The sequence below is a fragment of the Lampris incognitus genome, chromosome 3 (genome assembly GCF_029633865.1).
Source record: "Lampris incognitus isolate fLamInc1 chromosome 3, fLamInc1.hap2, whole genome shotgun sequence".
Taxonomy (NCBI): Eukaryota; Metazoa; Chordata; class Actinopteri; order Lampriformes; family Lampridae; genus Lampris; species Lampris incognitus.
In genome coordinates, this window is record NC_079213.1 from 84,067,767 (window position 1) to 84,088,225 (window position 20,459).

Genomic DNA, 20,459 nt, shown 5'->3' on the forward strand with positions numbered 1-20,459 from the left:
ACAGTATATCATATTAATATAGACAGTAATAAGTCCATTTAAAAACTTGAGTAAAAACATCTTAAAATATGTTAATTGGCAGCCAGTGAAGTGATTTCACAATAGGAGTGATGTGATATTTTTTATCTGTCCATGTTAGCGCTCTCGTCACAGTGTTCTGGACCAGTTGTAACTGTTTTTTCTTTTCTCAGGCAATTCTGACAGCAAGGTATTGCAGAGGTCAAGCCTACTAGTAACAAATGCATAAACATGGTAACATAACATTGGGGTGGTACGGGGGCCCAGTGGTCAGCACTGTTGCCTCACAGCAAGAAGGTCCTGGGTTCGAACCCCAGGCCGTCTCAGGTCTTTCTGTGGGGAGTTTTCATGTTCTCCCCTTGTCTGCGTGGGTTTCCTCCTGGTGCTCCAGTTACCTCCCACCATCAAAAAGACACGCATGTTAGGGTTCATACTTCCATCTGTGCCCCTGACCAAGGCAATGGAAAAAAGAACTTGAGTTGGTCCCCGGGTGCTGCAGCTTCCTACTGCTCCTATACAATAGGATGGGTTAAATACAGAGAACACATTTCATTGTAAGAATACAATGACAAAATAAAGTGGCTTTCATTTCACATAAACACACTGGCACACATGGTACAGGAACAGTTGGGACCCCACATCCATCACAGGCCAGTGGAAGAAGTCACATATTGTTGAGAGTAAAGACTACAAAGTTTATTTACTATGGCAGGGGCAGTGTAGACCTTAATTTGGAGGCAGGTTGAATTCAGAGTGGCTCATTTGGACCATGAGGAATGCCTGTCTCTTATTAACCACTTTGCATATGTAAGGATGCAGAGCCAGGGCTTGAATAGTATCTTGTGCACAATATATGTATGTAAAAACTAGAAGAGTAGCCAGCACTCTTCAAAAGATACAGGCTCTGGTTCTTTGTTATCAGGAACAGTTTGCCCTGCTTTTTAAACATCTATGCAGGGTCTAGATTTCGTTTCCCATTGGCCTGTCTGCAACAGTTTGTTCCTAATGTCTGGCAGGGCTAAGTTGTGACAAAATTACAGAAAAAAAAAGGCAGACACAATAAGCCTTAAATCGTTGATCTTGTTAAGAATTCCTTAACTGAAGTATGGTAAAAATGAGGGGGGATATTTAAGCATTACATGTAATCCCAGTTGAACTGTATTCCACCATGGTAGAGAGTTCGTTTCAGACAGTGGGTGAAAGACGTGTGCTCTGCTTCATGGTACAAGCAAGGATGTCACAGGGGAGGGAGATGGAGGCTTGTTTTGTCTACAGCGGCGTAACTTTTTTTTTTCCAATTACTTCCACACCACGTCTCTCATTATCATGATCTGTGAAGTGGAACGCAACGCTGGCAGAGTTTAGGGGTCAGAGGCTCCCTGCCTAGATACATACATTCTAATATTAGAACATTTCCTTGATTTGTTAGCAGCATCTCTGCTGATTCCAGAGCACATGGCAACAGACTGGCCAATAGGATTTCAGTAGAATGCTAAGCCTCTCTATCTGTGTAGCAACAGAGGATCCCTTCCTTCCTTTTTTTATTTATTTATGAGCTTTTTTTTTCTTAACCCCTCGACTCATTTTCATCCTCCTGTACCTTCCCCTTCCACACTGTTCTCTCAAACTGGGAAAAAGTGTTACGTTGTGAGGAGTGGTCCTTCTGCTTTCAACAGCACATCTTTAAAACCTACAGTTACTTTTCGAAGACCTAAATTTGATTCCAAAGACTCCATAGATGTGTTGACCAATTCCAAGGCAGTTCTCTTGAAGTAGAAGAAAAGTAGGCGATGTCTTTAAATGGGATCGATTTTCATGCAGGGGATGTCGCCGACAAGTGGGGATGGAATACCCTGAGGAGTCGGAGTCCTGGGAAAAGGTGCCAATCTGAGGGAATGGACAACGGCGGAGAGGAGGGGATTTCTAAAGATGGAGGACAGCAGGACGACACTGGGGGGGTGGAGGGAGTTAGGATGGCGTGATGACCGAGGCCTGCGGTTGGTTCAGTCTGTAACACGTGTCCGTCCAGGCACCTTTTCCGATGCTTCATGGAGGTCAGCTAAATGTGCGAGTTCCCTTACAGCGAGCTGGCGCTGTCTTGGCCCAGGTAGGCAGTTGTTATCTTGTGTTTCTAAGTGTCCCTAATAACATTTCTTTTCCAGATTGTCCAGGTCTTATCGAGAAGAAATGCTGTGTCAAAGTTCTGTCCACACTAAGCTGTCATGTCTCTGCGTCATTCCGAGCTTCTGTGCCGGCCGGTGGAAATCTCGAAGGCGTAGGGTAAAATGGCGCATAACCCAGGGTCCCATCTCTGAGATTCACCACCATTCAATTAACAAGAGAGACCACGAGACCAAATTGAGGCCGAAGTCGTTTGGTGGTACATATGGCAAATATTTTAGAATTTTAACACATTGTATGTAAAAAATGAATAATTGGAGTGTATTCTTCGGACCAATTTAACAGAGTCAAGGGTTATCATTTCTCATTTTGGGATTCTGTCATGAAATTAAAATTTGTTTTCATAAAGGACAGGGAATACCTTTTCAATTGCAACTGCAATCTTTACAACTCATTGGGTCTAATCATTGCTTGATCCACCAGTGAATGACCGTTTGTCCTTCTTAAGTTAGAAAATTGATGACTAACATTTGGATATAGCGTACTGAGCAGAAAACTTGCTTTCTTTATCTAGCTCATTATATTTAACAATATTTCCCCATAGGATGTGTTCGAAAATAATAAAAATCTATACCCTGAAAAGACAGTAGACCTGTCAGATAAGCAACCAAGATCCTATATATCTAGTAACACAGCAGTTTCAAATCTGTTCGTACACAAATCATAATAAACCAAAGGAAATAGGCTAATCAAACCTATCAGTGCAGACATTTGGGCTCTTACGTAGACCATGCCTATTTAGTATAGAATAATTTAGCATATTTCCTAGATTTAGATTTTTAAGTCTTTATCCTCTAATCCAATTTTCTTTCCTTGTATGTGTGCAAACTTACATGGCCAGTGAAACAGATCTGATTCTGTGTTGGATTTGTCGACATTTTGCCTGTGCCTTGTCTCTTGTAGGTCTGAGCATATGAGGGGGTGAATTAGTCACAGAGGAGATCTGGCAGCCAAGTCCTCATCTCCCCCTCTCCTAGAACACACCGCCAGTCCCTGGACTAGGTCTGGCCAAGACTGTACATACCTCCCTGCACAACTACTGACAGCATGCCCTTGAGTAAGGCACCAAACCTCCAAACTGCACAAGTGGAACCGCTCAGCGGCTGACAGTAATAGACAAAGGTAGTGCTGGGACGCTCCCAGGTAAGGATTTCTGTAAATTGATGATTATAAAAAAAAAAGAGCATTCATGCTCACTAAATCTTCTCTGAATACAATTAGGTCCACTGCATAATGTGGATAAACTGGGGCTCCATGCTGAGGGCAGTGCGCTACCTCCATACCACAGACCAGCCCTGTGTTCTGCACCCTGACTGGGGACACCATCACTCCACCTTCAGCCATGGATGTGACTTTTAGCTGATAGGATTTAAACATTGTGGCCATCATTGTGGCTTCCCATTCTGCCAGCTTGCCATCTCAGTAAAACCTAGCTCGACTGTTTTAAAAATGGAGGCTGAGGACCTCAAGCTGCAACCGTTTGATATATGTAACAAGGAATGGGCAGAAGGCAACAAGCTCCATCCAGGGGAGCTCCTGACAGTCGCCACGTCCTCCATAGTGTCTCTCACTCTCAGGGAGGGGGATAAGAAGCAGCAGGTGCAGCTGGGCTGGCCTGTGGATGTCAATAAGCGCACAAGTCAGAGAGCGGAGTGTCCTGGGGCCTGGGTTCATTCTGAGCCTCATGTGATGATGGGGACACTACCTCTTGTCCAATCACAACAACAGAGGGAAATACCTGCAGCCATAAAGCCCAAGCCTCCATCATCACAGCAAGGTAAATCTGTACATCTCATTGACAGAACTGAGTTTAAAGGAACAAGTGTCTTGAGGCATGCTCAAGGAAAGAAATCCCAGAAAGTTGAGTCAGTTCATCTGGACACATTAAACTTTGTGTCCAGATGAACTGATTCAACTTTCTGGGGTTAAAGGAGCAAGTAATTTAATATTGCATTCATGCAGGTCATTAATCCCATCTATTTCAAGACAAAATGACCAAAATTTTTCATGGAGTGAATTGCTTGAGCTGTAACTGTACAATAGTAGTGGTGTTGTATTATGACTGTTCTGCATGCTCAGATATTATGTTTTAATATGTATCCTGATAATACCCCTGATAACCTATTAACTAAAGTATGTTTTGAAATGTCATTCAAATTCCGTAATTTTAATCCTTGAAAACATCTTGGATAGCTCCCAGTCCTGACTATTTATTCAGTAACGTCAAGCCAAAAGAATAAATTACAGTAGTGCAGACACAGGAATTTTAGACAATAAAATGAAGTACTCTAAATGGTTTTGTTAAGATTCCTATTAAAATTTTCGAGTTGAGATTTTTTTTCAAGAAATTACATCACTTCTTAGACCTTAGTCAACCACTGTTGGCAGGTGATTTGTTTATTTATTTATCATCTGGCACTTTACAAGTAAAAAAAAAAATTTCAGAGAAAATACTTTCAGATACTGTATGGCCAGAATCTGACCAGGTTTCTTTTGGCTGTGATAACAAATGTGTTTTCAATGCACTTGTTATCCTCCAATACATTCAGTGACTAGTCCTGGATGCACAGCAGTAATATTTTGTCCAGATTGCTGCTCATCTGCAGCAAATGAGATATGGGAGCAAGCAAGGCTTGTGATGGTCCAGGCAAAACTTAATCACAACACACACAGAGATTATCTAACATTACTTAAAAAGCCATCAGAGAAAATGTTGAAATCTGTTCTAATCTCATCAGTAAATAAATGTTGTGCTGTCTTGCTGAGATGAACCATAAAACAGGATGTAAAGATAGTGTGAAACGGCATTCAGAGCGTATCTTGCTTCTATAATATGAAGTATTTCCAAGTAAAACAGGATGTTAAGGGCGTCCAGGTAGCGTAGTGGTCTATTTCATTGCCTACCAACACAGGGATCATTGGTTTGAATCCCTGTGTTGGTACACAGGGACACAATTGGCTGTTTCTGCAGGTGGGGTGCACTAGCGTCTCCTCTGGTCAGTCGGGGCGCCTGTTCGGGGAAGAGGAAGAACTGGGGGGAATAGCGTGATCTTCCCATGCGCTAGGTCCCCCTGGTGAAAGCCTTCGCTGTCAGGTGAAAAGAAGCAGCTGGTGACTCCACATGTATCGGAGGAGGCATGTGGTAGTCTGCAGCCCTCCCCAGATCGGCAGAGGGTGGAGCAGCAACTGGGACGGCTTGGAAGAGTGGGGTAATTGGCCGGATACAATTGGGGAGAAAAACAGGGGGGGGGGGAAAACCAGGATGTTAGGGCAGGCCAAAATGTAGGCACAGCCTTCAGATATTTGATTGGTTTGTGCGAAACATTTTATGATATTAATGGCTGGAATGTTTTTCTCCCGTCCGCCCACACTTGGTGATGCAATCACAAAAACTGTCTGTTTTAGAGGAAGTTAAGATGATTAGTTTTTAATGTTAAATGATTAAAATTTTAATTTTTGTGATTTTTTTCCACTTAAGTTATTGAATACTGGTTTACACTTTATTTTAGGGGGTCGGAGATTACCAAGTAATTTCCTAGTAATGAGGTGGTAATTATCCCGTAATTTCTTAGAAATACGATTGAAATTACCTTGTAATTTGGGTTAGGGTTAGGGTTAGCTGTAAAATTACCTGTAAAAACTACCACCTTATCACTAGGAAATTACAAGGTAATTCCCGAACCCCTAAAATAAAGTGTTACCGAATACTGTACTATGTACATAATATGGAAATGATGAAATGAGCTAACAAAGTTAAAAAGTACATGTTCACATTGTCTTTAAGAGTAATTATGTCAGAGGGTTTCTTCGAGGCACACTGTGACAGAGCTTTGCTGGTTGTTGGCACTCAGTTAACAAGTTCATGCTCAATGTAATTTTATAGCTGCATACGTGTGATTCCTATCTGATATAGCTTATGTCTACACCAGTGATTTAATACTTCATGAAGCATGCCAATCTGAGTGCTGAAGGGATGATCTAAATAAACTACTAAAAGCTAAAAACACACCTCTTTCCCCACACACACACACACACACACACACACACACACACACACACACACACACACACACACACACACAAACATGCTTGTAAAATGCCTGACAGACAGATTCTCACCTGTCCCTAGCCCCCTAATGCCAAGGCAACACACCCACTCACAATAATTGAAAACACAGTCGCAGTGCAGCCCCATAGGTCTGGTGTACGAGGCCTGGCAGGGCAGGTCTGAGCAGACAGCTGTTGTTTGTTGGGCGAGGCGAGGCTGAACGGTCAAGCAGCAGCTAGTCTGGCTGACTGTGCCTGAGCTGGAGTAGAGGAGCGCCGGGTTTGGTATTTAAGGCACTCAGACAGTGTCACCTGTCACCCAACGAGTCTGGGCAGTGTCTCCCAGATGGTACAAGACCAAGCAACGCAACCATATCTCCCTCTGGACTGCTCGCCAGAGGCCCAGTAGTGCTTACACAGCCACGTACAGACTGGACGTGGCCGTTTTTTTTCCAGAGTTCTCGGGGCTTGAGATGGGACAGGGTAACACCCTCATGGTTTTCCTGCCCAACTCGCCCTGCCCTGCTGTTCCCGAGTGTTGTTTTCTTTCCTTAGAGACAACCTGCCCAAGAACGAAGGTAGGACACAGCAAACACTATAGCTTTTCTTTGTATAGCTTTGTTGAGAGAGCGAGATTAGGGAGGCATCAAAATAAAAATTCTTGGCCTATCCTGAGTTTTTGATCAAAATCAAAACAGTTACCAAAAAAAAGAAAAGAAAAAAAAAGTGCTGTCTACCAGTTTGATAACTAAGAGCGGTTGGTCATCCAAGACAATGAACGTTATGCTTTTTTTTCTGCTGTGCCCTTTGCTGTTGTATTGCCATGGCAGAAATTAGTTTTTGTTTTCAGACTTTGATCACTGATGGAGTATTTGATGTGTTCAGATGAACTGATTCAACTTTCTGGGCTCTCTCTTCCGTCTCTGTTGTCACTCCACAGCAGTGTGTCACTGTACTCAGTGTGCTGATTAGTATGTTGTATTTTCAAGTGGTAGGTTAGACTTTTAGTGAAGAAGTTCTTTGGCCAGTGGCCCATCTTTATTGTTAAGGAGTAAGTAAACATTGGTTTTTATGGCCTGTTTCTGCCTACTCACATTTAGTAAAAAGTGATATAAAAGGTGTAGATGTAGAGGACAGTGATGGTGGTGTCCATGTATAAAGGATATAAAGAGGTGTAGATGTAGAGGACAGTGATGGTGGTGTCCATGTATAAAGGATATAAAGGGTGAAGATGTAGAGGACAGTGATGGTGGTGTCCATGTATAAAGGATATAAAGGGGTGTAGATGTAGAGGACAGCGATGGTGGTGTCTGTGTATAAAGGATATAAAGGGTGTAGATGTAGTGTCCATTGAAGGCGGTGTCCATGTATAAAGGATATAAAGGGGTGTAGATGTAGTGGACAGTGAAGGTGGTGCCCATGTATAAAGAATATAAAGGGGTGTAGATGTAGTGGCCAATGATGTTGGTGTCCATGTATAAAGGATATAAAGGGGTGTAGCTGTAGAGGACAGTGATGGTGGTGTGGGTTAGGCTGAAGGTGTTCGAGAGTTTAATTGGCTAATGCAGGTGTGTTGTCTTTCGACTTGCTTCATGTTTTAATAGTCTAACATGCTGGGCCTGCACATGTGTCGTCTACATCACATGGGTCTTGGCATCTCTAACGCCCCCATATTAGCTACATCAGCAAAACGGGGGGGGGGGTAATTGTACTGTGTGAATGTGAGAAAAAGCATAGATTTTCTCCCTCAACGGGGCCATGTGATGACTCGGTTATTGTTGAATTTATCACCAGGGCAATCAGGTGTACCATCCTAGGCCCATATCAACATGTTTTTCAGCTCAGTATAATAATAATAATTGAAAGGTTTACAATCCCTTCTCAGGAGACAAGCCTTTACAAACAACTTCTTTGTTGTCTTTGGGAGAAACTGTGAAAAAGCTCCATTCACTTTACTTTTTCACTGATGTTAGGTCAGCCTGTCATTAATTAACTGCACCAAAGACAAATAAGAATTTGTGTGCTATGACCTAAACAGGACATAGAAGGAACTGAGGAGAACAAAAAACACAATTTTAGTATCAACAGTGGTGTCAAACAGAATAATATGATACACAGATAGATACAGAGATAGAAAGACAGACAGACAGACAGACAGACAGACAGACAGACAGACAGACAGACAGACAGACAGACAGACAGACAGACAGACAGACAGGGGCAGTTGTGGTAGGGAGGGATCGTTCCAGTGTTTGGGGGTTAGGACTTAGTAACAGGCTTTGAATTAGGAGGTAGCCTGGACTGGGTGAGAGCAAGGACTCTCAAAATGTGATGCTCCTGGAGGTCTAATATCTAATCTGAGGCAGAGCCATTCCAGATCTGAAAAACAGACTGGATTTTTTATGTCTTAGAGATAGAGAGTCCTTTTGATGGCCACATATCTTGTCACCTCTCTCGACAGCTTGTTCGCCCAGAGCCAACAAAGCCAAAGCCAAAGCCATGGCAACATGTGATTCCAGCACTGATGACAACCTGTTATCTGATGCAGAGTGGTACTGGGGAGACATCTCAAGGTATCAGCAACATCAAGGATTTACAGCTTGTATAGACCACAAATCTTTTTTTTTTTATGCTTGCAAATAATCTCTGACTTGTGTTAAAATCTGGTAGAAAGACCAGGGAGCATCCCTGAAGACTGACTGAGCTTTGCTCTTCTGTAATCAGGAATCAGGAACAATTTATTGTCATTTCTATCATGTACTTGTGTACACAAAAGAAACGAAATTTCATTTCACCCAGCCCACAGCGGTGCAACACAAACGATAAAAACACACATCCAAAATGTCCAAAACTGATACCACCAAAAACACACAAAAACAGAGAGAACAAAGGAAAAAAAAACAACAAAAAAACAAAAAAGAACTAAAACAGTTAACAACACAGTCCACTCAGTGCAACACAGTCCAAAAATTCCACCGTCCAGAGAACGAACTCCAGCCAGGATGACTGTCGGAACTGCCGGTCTGCATGAACTAGCAGTTAGCTTAGCCTGCCCTGCTTCCGCATCTTGTCAGACTGCCCTCGGTGCTTCCTCTTAGGGTGCAGCTCCAGGCTGGGCCATGGTCCTTGGGCCCACCGAAAGCAGCAGACCAGGCTCCCTCAGCCGATCCAATGCTAGCTCTCCCAGCCAGACACCTTCGACACGCTTCCCCCGCACTCCACATAACGACACAAACACAGACGCAGACAAAAACACTGCACAGTTGACACCAGGCAAGGCCACCACTAGACCGCCTCGGTGTTTCCTCTTGGGCACAGCTCCAAACAGGGCCGTGGTCCCTGGCCCACAGGATTCAGCAGACCAAGCTCTCTCGGCCGATCCAACACTAGTTCTCCCAGCCATTAAACGGGGGAGAAAAAAAAAAATCGGAGATCGAAATAAAACTTCACACGTTGAGACAAACCTAGACGCAGACGCAGACATGAACAAAGACACTGCATAGTCGATACTGGGTGAAGCCACTGCAGATATGAGTTCGCGCCACAATCTTCCCACATTCAGCAGTTGCAAGGACGATCTGTCTGCCTTTATCTTCATTGGCAGATGAAACAAGCAAATTATAACCCTGAACAAAGTTTAAAAAGTAGTTTATTCGCTTTTTCACTGTCCAGGAGTTCTGTCCTGTTTTGAATGTTTTTAGCATTTTTCCATCTCTCTTTTTTGTCTAGAGAAGAGGTAAATGAGATGATGAGAGACACTCCTGATGGCACCTTCCTGGTCCGAGACGCCTCCAGTAAGGTTAAAGGGGAATTTACACTCACTCTTAGGTAAATGAATTGATGTCATTTAGTCTTTTTTATTATTTGTTTGCACTTGTATGCTCCTGTAGTGATATAAGACACTCCCAACAAAAGCATGCACTAACACAATGTCAACTATGTGGGGGCGTTAAGAGCTGTTTCCAACTGTCATGTATGGCTTTTTGCAGGAAGGAGGGGAACAACAGACTGATTAGGATTTTTCAGCGGGGAGGGAAGTATGGTTTCGCTGAGCCGCTTGCCTTCCCCTCTTTGGTGGAGCTGATCCAGTATTACCACAAAGAGTCCCTGGCCCCTTACAATGCCAAACTGGACACACGACTACTCTACCCAGTCTCCAGACACCAGCAGGTTGGCATCCATGGCCTGCTGGCCCTACAACTCTCCCTGTATGAAAATTCCCATTTTGCATTTTAGGCATTTTATTTCATCCAGAGTGACCAAAAGCAAGTTGGCAGGAACGCATTCATTGTTTGTTTAAGAACTTCAGCATAATACGTGCCGCTGTTATGGTGATTCATACGTTTTTATGTACAAATAGCATGCAACAATTTTTTTTCAAGAGAATCCTGAAATATTTTTTAACATGTCATTCATCATTTCTTTTTTGTGACCCACTAAAGGCAAAAAAAATGTAAAACTTTTTTTCCCCCTCAAAGGCCAATTCCAAGGCCAACGTGAGTTCATTTTTTTTCAGTAAGCTGTAATGAGAATGAATAATGTAATACAGGTGTTTCCAAAAGGGGGTTTAATACACTATTGTTTTGCACTTGCATTGCAAATTATTACTGACAGCAGGATGGGGCAAATTTCTCAGAAACAAAACACACACAAATGAAAACCTAAACCACATGAACTTTGGTCTTCACTTGCACTCAAAATGCTCACCATGTCTTTTGAAAACGAGGCTTACCATCATTTCCAGCTCTCATGTCTGTCCCAGGCAGTCCTCTGTAATACATGATAGCACAAGAGCACAGCAGTGTGTTCCCTTCGTGTCCGGGATGCTGTGGGTTTGACCTCGGCACTCCTTGCCAGTGGTTAATTGTGATGTATGTTGGTCTTTGAAGATCTGTGAAATGGTAGAAAATCATTTCAAAGGCTTATCCATAGGTTTGAGATAAACCTACAAGCTGTGAAATGTCAAAGAAAATAGATTGGCTTCTTTAAAAAGGAGATCTTTGGGGCGTCCGGGTAGCGTAGCAGTCTATTCCGTTGCCTACCAACATGGGGATCGCCGGTTCGAATCCCCGTGTTACCTCTGGCAGTGTTTGCGGGTGGGAAGCTGGATGTGGGTATGTCTCCTGATCGCTGCACTAGCGCCGCCTCTGGTCGATAGGGACACCTGTTCAGGGGGAGGGGGAACTGGGAGAATAGCGTGATTCTCCCATGCGCTACGTCCCCCTGGCAAAACTCCTCACTGTCAGGTGAAAAGAAGCAGCTGGCGACTCCACATGTATCGGAGGAGACGTGGTAGTCTGCAGCCCTCCCCAGATTGGCAGAGGGGCTGGAGCAGCGACCAGGATGGCTTGGAAGAGTGGGGTAACTTGCCAAGTACAATTGAGGAGAACAGGGGGGAAAAAATCCACAAAAAAAAGGAAATCTTTCATGGAAATGAAGCATCCCTCGCTCCTGTGTTGATGATGTTGTCTGTATCTGTTATGCCCTGACCAGCAGCAGCTGCTGAAGGAGCACAATGATAAGACAGAGGGAGAACAGCCGAAGATCTACCAGCAGCAGCGCTGGCAGACCGACAAAGACTCTGATTTGCTCTTCCAGGAGTTAATACGGACCTTCCAGGTATAGGAGGAGGGACAAAACATGGATGGCCTGGGCTTTGCCAGACCTTCAATACAACTGACTTGAATTCAGTGAGGTCCAGGACTGTTTCACAACTTAGGTCTTGAGGAAAGAGGGTGTAAGATTTACAGTGTGATTGGAAGATCTCATATGATCCCTGTTTTTTTTTAGTCCGCAAACTCACTTCATAAATAAACAATACACACACACACACACACACACACACACACACACACACACACACACACACATATATATATATGTATGTATATAGTGAGAGAGAGAGAGAGAGAGAGAGTTCAAGGGAAGGTTTACAAGATGGTACTGAGACCCGCTATGGTATATGGTTTGTGGAGACAGTGGCACTGATGAAAAGACAGGAGGCGGAGCTGGAGGTGGCAGAGTTGAACATGCTAAGATTTTCATTGTGAGTGAGGAAGGAGGACAGAATTAGGAATGAGTATATTAGAGGCACAGCTCAGGTTGGACGGTGTGGAGACAAAGCAAGAGAGGCAAGGTTGAGATGGTTTGGACATGGGTGGAGGAGAGATGCTGGGTATATTGGGAGAAGGATGGTGAATATGGAGCTGCCAGGGAAGAGGAAAAGAGGAAGGCCAAAGAGGAGATTTATGGATGTGGTGAGAGAAGACATGCATGTGGCTTGCCTAACAGAGGAGGATGCAGAGGACAGGAAGAAATGGAAACGGAAGATCCGCTGTGGCGACCCCTAACGGGAGCAGCCTAAAGTAGCACTAGTAGTAGTATATACACATATAAGCAGTTATTAACACAACACACAAATAACACTACTACTTGCTGAACTTGCACTTAAAATTCTTTGTCCTTGTCTAAGAAAACATTTTATTCCTTTTCTCTTACTCGGCGCTCTTCTCTAATATCACACATAAGAACTCAACGGTCTCAAACATTTATTCACTCATTACTCAAGATTTACCTGCTTAATTTGATTCAGAGTTGCTTGGAGTTTAAAGTGGCCGATGTAGCTAACACACACATGTCCATGGACTATGGAAACATGAGTATATGGCAGAAACGTGCACGAATACCAGCAGAATGATCAGGACCTTCTTTCTGTGTGGCTAACCGATAAAGCTTCATGCCAACAAGTACATTTGTTAGATCTATTGTATTTCTAAGGTGTTGACCCTTGAATGTTTTACTACTGGGTGTTTTTAGAGTCATCGGTAGTCAGAGATTGTTGTACTGTTGCTCTCAGTGTAAGTCACTTTAGATGTAAGCTTCAGCTAAATGCCTTAAATGTAGATGTAAGTGTTTTGTTTCCCATATTCCTCAGGAGCAGCCAGGCAAGCAGACAGCCACTGAGGTGTTTGCTAAAATCATGCGGATCTTTGAGGAGCAATGTGAGAGCCAAGAGCATTACAGCAAGGAATACATAGACATGTTCCTCAGACCTGAGAACAGTACGGACACTGAGAGGTATGTGTTCAATACTCGCACACACTTTCACACCTTTTGAATTTAGTGTAATTTATTGTGCAGTGGAAAGATTTCACCTGTTTTCCTTTTGCAAAAACATATAATTCGAGCCTAAATCAGAGCATAGTCATTTTAATTTAATTTCAGTATGAGGGAGAGCCTTGAGCAATGTCTTTCATACACTGAAGTAGAGTGGCTCAGGGTGGCACAACATTGACACTGACGAACCAGAAAAAATAATATTGACAACAACAATAATTCACAACACAGCAGCCTTAAGCCAACACACAATTGTAAAGCAATGAAAAATTGACAGCTCAACAACACTAACCTTCAATGCAATAGCATTTAGCCACAACAAAAGAACATTCAGCTACTACACGGTGGCATTAGACCACAGCACAGCGGAAATCATTTCACGACAAATGAGAGGTGGACTTGAACACTTTATTTTCCCCTCAACATTGTCTACCATACTCTCCCAACCTCATTAGTTGTCTGTTCCAAAGTAGCATGATGGGATTTCAGAGGACAACAGTCATCAGTAGTCATCAGGTCAGAGCCCTGACTCGACAGCAGGGATGCACTTTCTCATTGCTGATACAGACTCAAAGTACTAAATGTTCCGTGTTGCCTCTGGCTTCGTCGGGCGTCGCTACAGACACAATTGGCCGTGTCTGCGGGTAGGAAGCCGGATGTGGGCATGTGTCCTGGTCACTGCACTAGCCCCTCCTCTGGTCAGTCAGGGCGTCTGTTCGGGGGGGGGGGGGACTGGAGGGGGAATAGTGTGATCCTCCCACACACTATGTCCCCCTGGTGAAACTCCTCACCATCAGGCGAAAAGAAGTGGCTGGCAACTCCACATGTATCGGAGGAGCATGTGGTAGTCTGCAGCCCTCCCCAGATCGGCAGACAGGATGGAGCAGTCACTGGGATGGCTTGGAAGAGAGGGATAATTGGCCGGATACAATTGGGGAGAAAAAGTAGGGAAAAAAGTACTAAACGTTGAGTATTTGTCGATACAGATCAGTTCTTATTGACTGAATGTCAATAAGTGACCTGATCACTTGATCAGTGACCTGATCACTTGCTTTTACTGAAAAGTACATATCGGACTATGGGCTATAAGCTTTCAGAAGTGGTCTTTCTTTTTCATTAAAGGCATACTCCGTAATGGTGTGAAACAGCAGCCTCCAGGGCAAATGAAAGCCACCTGGTTGTTGCACTTTGCCTTTGTTTTTAGTTTTGGTCTGATATCTGGGTATGTGTGTGTGTGTGTGTGTTTGAGTGGAGTTGGAAGAGGGGAGGGGTAGTGAAAGTATGGGAGGACATTTTTCACAATGACAGATGGAGTTGAGCATCCTCACCTGGGAAGTATACGAGCTTGTGGCAGCTCTCGTCATCATATAAATAGCCTTTGTTTTAATAACGGGCTGTTGTACCTGTGCCAGAGCCCAGCCATGCCACAGACTTACCACACACATCTTAACAGGGTCTGCCTTTAACAATGATCTGACAATTGTATCCGGCCAATTATGCCACTCTTCCGAGCTGTCCCGGTTGCTGCTCCACCCCTCTGCTGATCCGGGGAGGGCTGTAGACTACCACATGGCTCCTCTGATACATGTGGAGTTGCCAGCCGCTTCTTTTCAGCTGACAGTGAGGACTTTCGCCAGGGGGACGTAGCGCGTGGGAGGATCACGCTATTCCCCCCAGTTCCCCCTCCACAGGCACCCCGACCGACCAGAGGAGGCGCTAGTGCAGCGACCAGGACACATACCCACATCTGGCTTCCCACCCGCAGACACGGCCAATTGTGTCTGTAGGGCCGCCTGACCAAGCTGGAGGTAACATGGGGATTCAAACCGGCGATCACCATGTTGGTAGGCAACGGAATTGACCGCCACACCACCTGGACACCCTAGGATGTTTTAATTTCTGACATGTTACAGTACATGTAGCTCTTGAAATTTACCAAGGTGTTGTCAAATAGCATAACAGTAATGGGTGCTTTCGTAAAGGTGAAACAAAGTTCTGATATGGGAGCTTAACACCGAGAATCAATGCAAGCTGATGAAAACCAAATTTCAAAAAGCCTGTAAGTTTTATGAATCACCTGTTATTTGAATAATAGTGAAATAGACTACTTTTCAATAAACTAACAACCCCAATATTCCTTCATTTTTATCAACCTGCAGACAAGCGTGTTGGGGCAGTAAGAAATGAGTTTGATGTTCAGTGTGAAAGAAAACAGCATAAGGCTTGTCTTGAACTATCACTGTTATCAGTGTTATCGCTTCAGGAAAACTCATCTAATGGGATGAGGGAACGTGCCTGTCACACATGTACAGTACTAGCTAGGGTGTGACTGTTGCAGAAGTCCGTTTGGGGGAAAAGAAACGCGTTTAAATCCGCCTCTCCATGGTGAAACAACTTCATTTGTGTTGCAGCGAAATGCTGTTCATGTGGTCAATATTTTGTTCTGCTCAGAAAATGTTGTTGGGTTTTGAAGTGATGCTCCACTTATGTTCATCAACAGGAAGGCATTTAATTCTCATTACCGTGTCTCTGACCAAAAGGTTTCCATTGATGAAAATCTTTTTCACCTCATAGTCTGGTAAAATACGTTGATGAGGTTTTTGTTCTTCCCTCACCCAGGATCCAAAGTGAACCTGACGAGCTACGAGTGAAAGTGGGGGAGATCCACAGTAGCCAGCAGAGGCTGGGGGAGGAGCTGAGGAGGGAGGTGCTGGCCAACATGGAGGCTGCCAGCAAGCTGTTAGCCCTGAAACCTGACCTTGCCCAGCTCAGGAAGATCAGAGACCAGTACCTATCGTAAGTGCAGACCTTCAGAAAATCAAATTCCAGCAGTGTTGATCTGACAGTAAATATCAGTTTTCTTCTCTTAAAGAAAATGTAAACGCAACAAAAGGCTTTAAAACATTTGAACTTTACTATGAAAACTGGATTTTTCTGCTTCTCTTTTTCCTATTTCTTATTGGGAGTTTTGCTGTAAGGAAATCAAGAGATGAAACTGACATGCTATACTCATAGCTGTTAACTTTGATTAAGCCTAGTTGTTGCTCTTTTGGAAAACACCAAAGGTTTCTAAAAAGCTTTTTAATGGTGAGGTTTTACAACAGGACCTCAAATTCATCTCTTTTGTTATGGGAACCAGTAATAAAGCAATCTTCTGGTATGGCTGAATTATACTTCAAAAAGCAGTTGTTTCAAATAAACCATTTATTTTTTTAATGCACAATGAGATGTGATTTTTACAGAAAGCAAATAGGGTGCTGGGTGTCCGGGTAGCATAGCGGTCTATTCCACTGCCTACCAACATGAGGATGACCGGTTCAAATTCCAATGTTACCTCCGGCTTGGTCGGGGCGCCTGTTTGTGGGGGAGGGGAAGTGGGGGGAACAGCATGATCCTCCCATGCACTACATCCCCCTGGTGAAACTCCTCACTATCAGGTGAAAAGAAGAGGCTGGCGACTCCACATGTATTGGAGGGGGCATGTGGTAGTCTGCAGCCCTCCCCGGATCGGCAGAGGGGGTGGAGCAGAGACCAGGACAGCTCGGAAGAGTGAGGTCATTGGCCAAGTACAATTGGGGAGAAAAATGGGGAACAATCCAAAAAAAAAAAAGGAAAAAAAAGCAAATAGGGTGCTTTTGTAGCAAGGGTTTCAATAAGTATGTAGTTTTTATAACTTTTTAACTTAACCATACTCAGTAATAAGGACCACACTCTTTGGACTCCTTTGTTTTATCATTGTCACAGGTGGCTTACCCAACAAGGCACAAAAAAGCACCGTATCCATGACTGGCTGGTGTTGGAAAACCAGGATGAAGAGTGAGTGTTATCCCTCCTTTTGCCAGCAACACCTAGTTTACATTTACCCTATTTTATGTTTACCCAGTTACACGCCTCCACACCAGGGCATTGTCCAACACAACCAAAGGGTTCTGTACAAACAGTTTCTAAATTAGACGCATTACTGAAGGGAACCATATCAGTTGTTGAACTAAATGAAATGCCCCCCCTCCTCTACCAAAGCCCGTACACCCTGGTGAACGATGCCCACTGTGACGACAAGAACTGGTACGTGGGCAGTATGAGCCGAACCCAGGCAGAGGAGCTCCTTCGAGGGAGGAGAGATGGGACCTTCCTGATCAGAGACAGCCAGACTCAGAAGGGCTCCTTCGCCTGCTCTGTGGTGTGAGTGTAGAGACATTGCATACTATTTCTTAAAATCTTGATTTATTCATCATATTCACTTCAACCTGGGTGTTTCCACTGAGATTGAGAATCACCTGCCAGAAAATCAGTTTCAGGGGCGTCCAGGTAGCATGGTGGTCTATTTCGTTGCGTATCAACACAGGGATCACTGGTTCGAATCCCTGTTATACCTCCAGCTTAGTCGGGCATCCCTACATATACAATTGGCCGTGTCTGCGGTTGAGAAGCTGGATGTGGGTATGTGTACTGGTCGCTGCACTGGCGCCTCCTCTGGTCGGTCAGGGCAGCTGTTCGGGGGGGGGGGGACTAGGGGGAATAGCGTGATCATCCTGCATGCTACGTGCTCCTGGCAAAACTCTTCACTGTCAGGTGAAAAGAATCGGCTGGCAACTCCACATATGCAGTGCATTCAGAAAGTATTCACACCCCTTCGCTTTCCCCACATTTTGTTATGTCACAGCCTTATTCCAAAATGGATTAAATTCCTTTTTTTCTCATCAATCTACATACAATACCCCATAATGACAAAGTGAAAAAGGTTTTGTAGAAATTTTTGCAAATTTATTAAAAATAAAAAACTGAAATATTTCATGTACATAAGTATTCACACCCTTTGCTATGACACTAAAAATTGAGCTCAGGTTCATCCTGTTTCCACTGATCATTCTTGAGATGTTTCTACATCTTGATTGGAGTCCACCCATAGTAAATTCAATTGATTGGACATGATTTGGAAAGCCACACACCTGTCTATATAAGGTCCCACTGTTGACAGTGCATGTCAGAGCAGAAACCAAGCCATGAAGTCAAAGGACCTCTGACACAGGATTGTATCGAGGCACAGATCTGGGGAAGGGTACAAAAAAATTCTACAGCTTTGAAGGTCCCGAAGAGCACAGTGGTCTCCACCATTCGTAAATGGAAGAAGTTTGAATCCACCAGGATTCTTCCTAAAACTGGCCACCCAGCCAAACTGAGCAATCGGGGGAGAAGGGCCTTGGTCAGGGAGGTGACCAAGAACCCGATGGTCACTCTGACAGAGCTCCAGCATCCCTCTGTGGAGACGGGAGAACCTTCCAGAAGGACAACCATCTCTGCAGCACTCCACCAATCAGGCCTTTATGGTAGAGTGGCCGGACGGAAGCCTCTGCTCAGTAAAAGGCACATGACAGCCCGCTTGGAGTTTGCCAGAACGCACCTAAAGGACTCTCAGACCATGAGAAACAAGATTCTCTGGTCTGATGAAACCAAGATTGAATTCTTTGGCCTGAATGCCAAACATCACGTCTGGAGGAAACCAGGCACCTCTCATCACCTTGCTAATACCATCCCTACAGTGAAGCATGGTGGTGGCAGCATCATGCTGTGGGGATGTTTTTCAGCAGCAGGAACTGGGAGACTAGTCAGGATAGAGGGAAAGATGAATGGAGCAAAGTACAGAGAGATCCTTGATGAAAACCTGCTCAAGAGTGCTCAGGACCTCAGACTGGGGCGAAGGTTTACCTTTCAACACGACAATGACCTTAAGCACACAGCCAAGACAACGAAGGAGTGGCTTCGGGACAAGTCTGTGAATGTCCTTGAGTGGCCCAGCCAGAGCCCAGACCTGACCCCCATTGAACATCTCTGGAAAGACCTGAAAATAGCTATGCAGCAACACTCCTCATCTAACCTTACAGAGCTAGAGAGGATCTGCAGAGAAGAATGGGAGAAATACCCCAAATATAGGTGTGCCAAGCTTGTAGCTTCATACCAAAGAAGACTTGGGGCTGTAATCGCTGCCACGGGTGCCTCAACCAAGTACTGAGTAAAGGGTGTGAATACTTATGTACATGCAATATTTCAGTTTATTATTTTTAATACATTTGCAAAAATTTCTACAAAACCTTTTTCACTTTGTCATTATGGGGTATTGTCTGTAGATTGATGAGAGAAAAAAGGAATTTAATCCATTTAGGAATAAGGCTGTAACATAACAAAATGTGGGGAAAGTGAAGGGGTGTGAATACTTTCCGGATGCACTGTATCAGAGGAGGCATGTGGTAGTCTGCAGCCCTCCCTGGATCAGCAGAGGGGGTGGAGCAGCGACCGGGACGGCTTGGAGAGTGGCGTGATTGGCCAGATTCAATTGGGGAGAAAAAGAAGGGAAAAAAAAGAAAGAAAAAAAATCAGTTTCAGACAAACTAACAGAAGATTACTTGTTTCCTGGAGAGAAATATGAAACACAATGGAAAAAATAACAGCCAGTCTGAATTGGGACTTATCGTGACCCTGTTAAACTCACGCTCTATCTGTTGAACCACACAAAATCACATCGTTAATTAAATAAAGTGCGTTGAACATGACCTTGTCTTTAAGTGTTGCAGAAAGTCTGATGTACTCTCTACTTTTTCCCGCTGTAGTGCAGATGGAGATGTGAAGCACTGTGTGATCTACAGGACATCCACAGGCTACGGCTTTGCAGAGCCCTACAATCTCTACCCCTCACTGAGAGAACTGGTCCTGCACTACAGACACACCTCACTGGTCCAACACAACCAGCGACTGAATGTAACATTGGCCTGGCCCGCTCTCAGCCAACAGCCCATCTGAGAGACACCAGCACTCCACCCTGACAGAGGGTTTCCCAAAGATAGATTAGCACTAAAGAGGCACTCCACGCACAGCGACTCTGTTAATGGATTATAATTAAAGAGTAGTACTATGAGGCAGTATCGGCAATGAAGAGGTGAAGTTGAAGGGACCGTCCTTAGCATTGACATTTTCTTAATTCGCTCATGGAGCCGAAGGGATTCTGGAGGTGGTTCCAGGAAAAGGGAGCTCAGGATGGGACCTTGCACTGTTCGGCACACAGTGGCATCGTGGGTAATGCACATGGTGATGACACACCCCAG

General features: G+C 44.2%; 1 protein-coding gene across 1 annotated transcript; it reads left to right on the plus strand.

Moving 5' to 3' along the window:
* The first annotated feature begins 3,648 nt into the window (after positions 1-3,648).
* LOC130109867 (phosphatidylinositol 3-kinase regulatory subunit gamma-like) lies at positions 3,649-20,157 on the plus strand. Its single transcript, XM_056276837.1, has 10 exons — positions 3,649-3,976; positions 8,708-8,819; positions 9,976-10,074; positions 10,236-10,416; positions 11,740-11,865; positions 13,181-13,323; positions 15,982-16,158; positions 17,107-17,178; positions 17,383-17,544; positions 19,968-20,157. The coding sequence occupies exons 1-10, from the start codon at positions 3,649-3,651 to the stop codon at positions 20,155-20,157; spliced, it is 1,590 nt and encodes a 529-aa protein (XP_056132812.1).
* Positions 20,158-20,459: the final 302 nt, after the last annotated feature.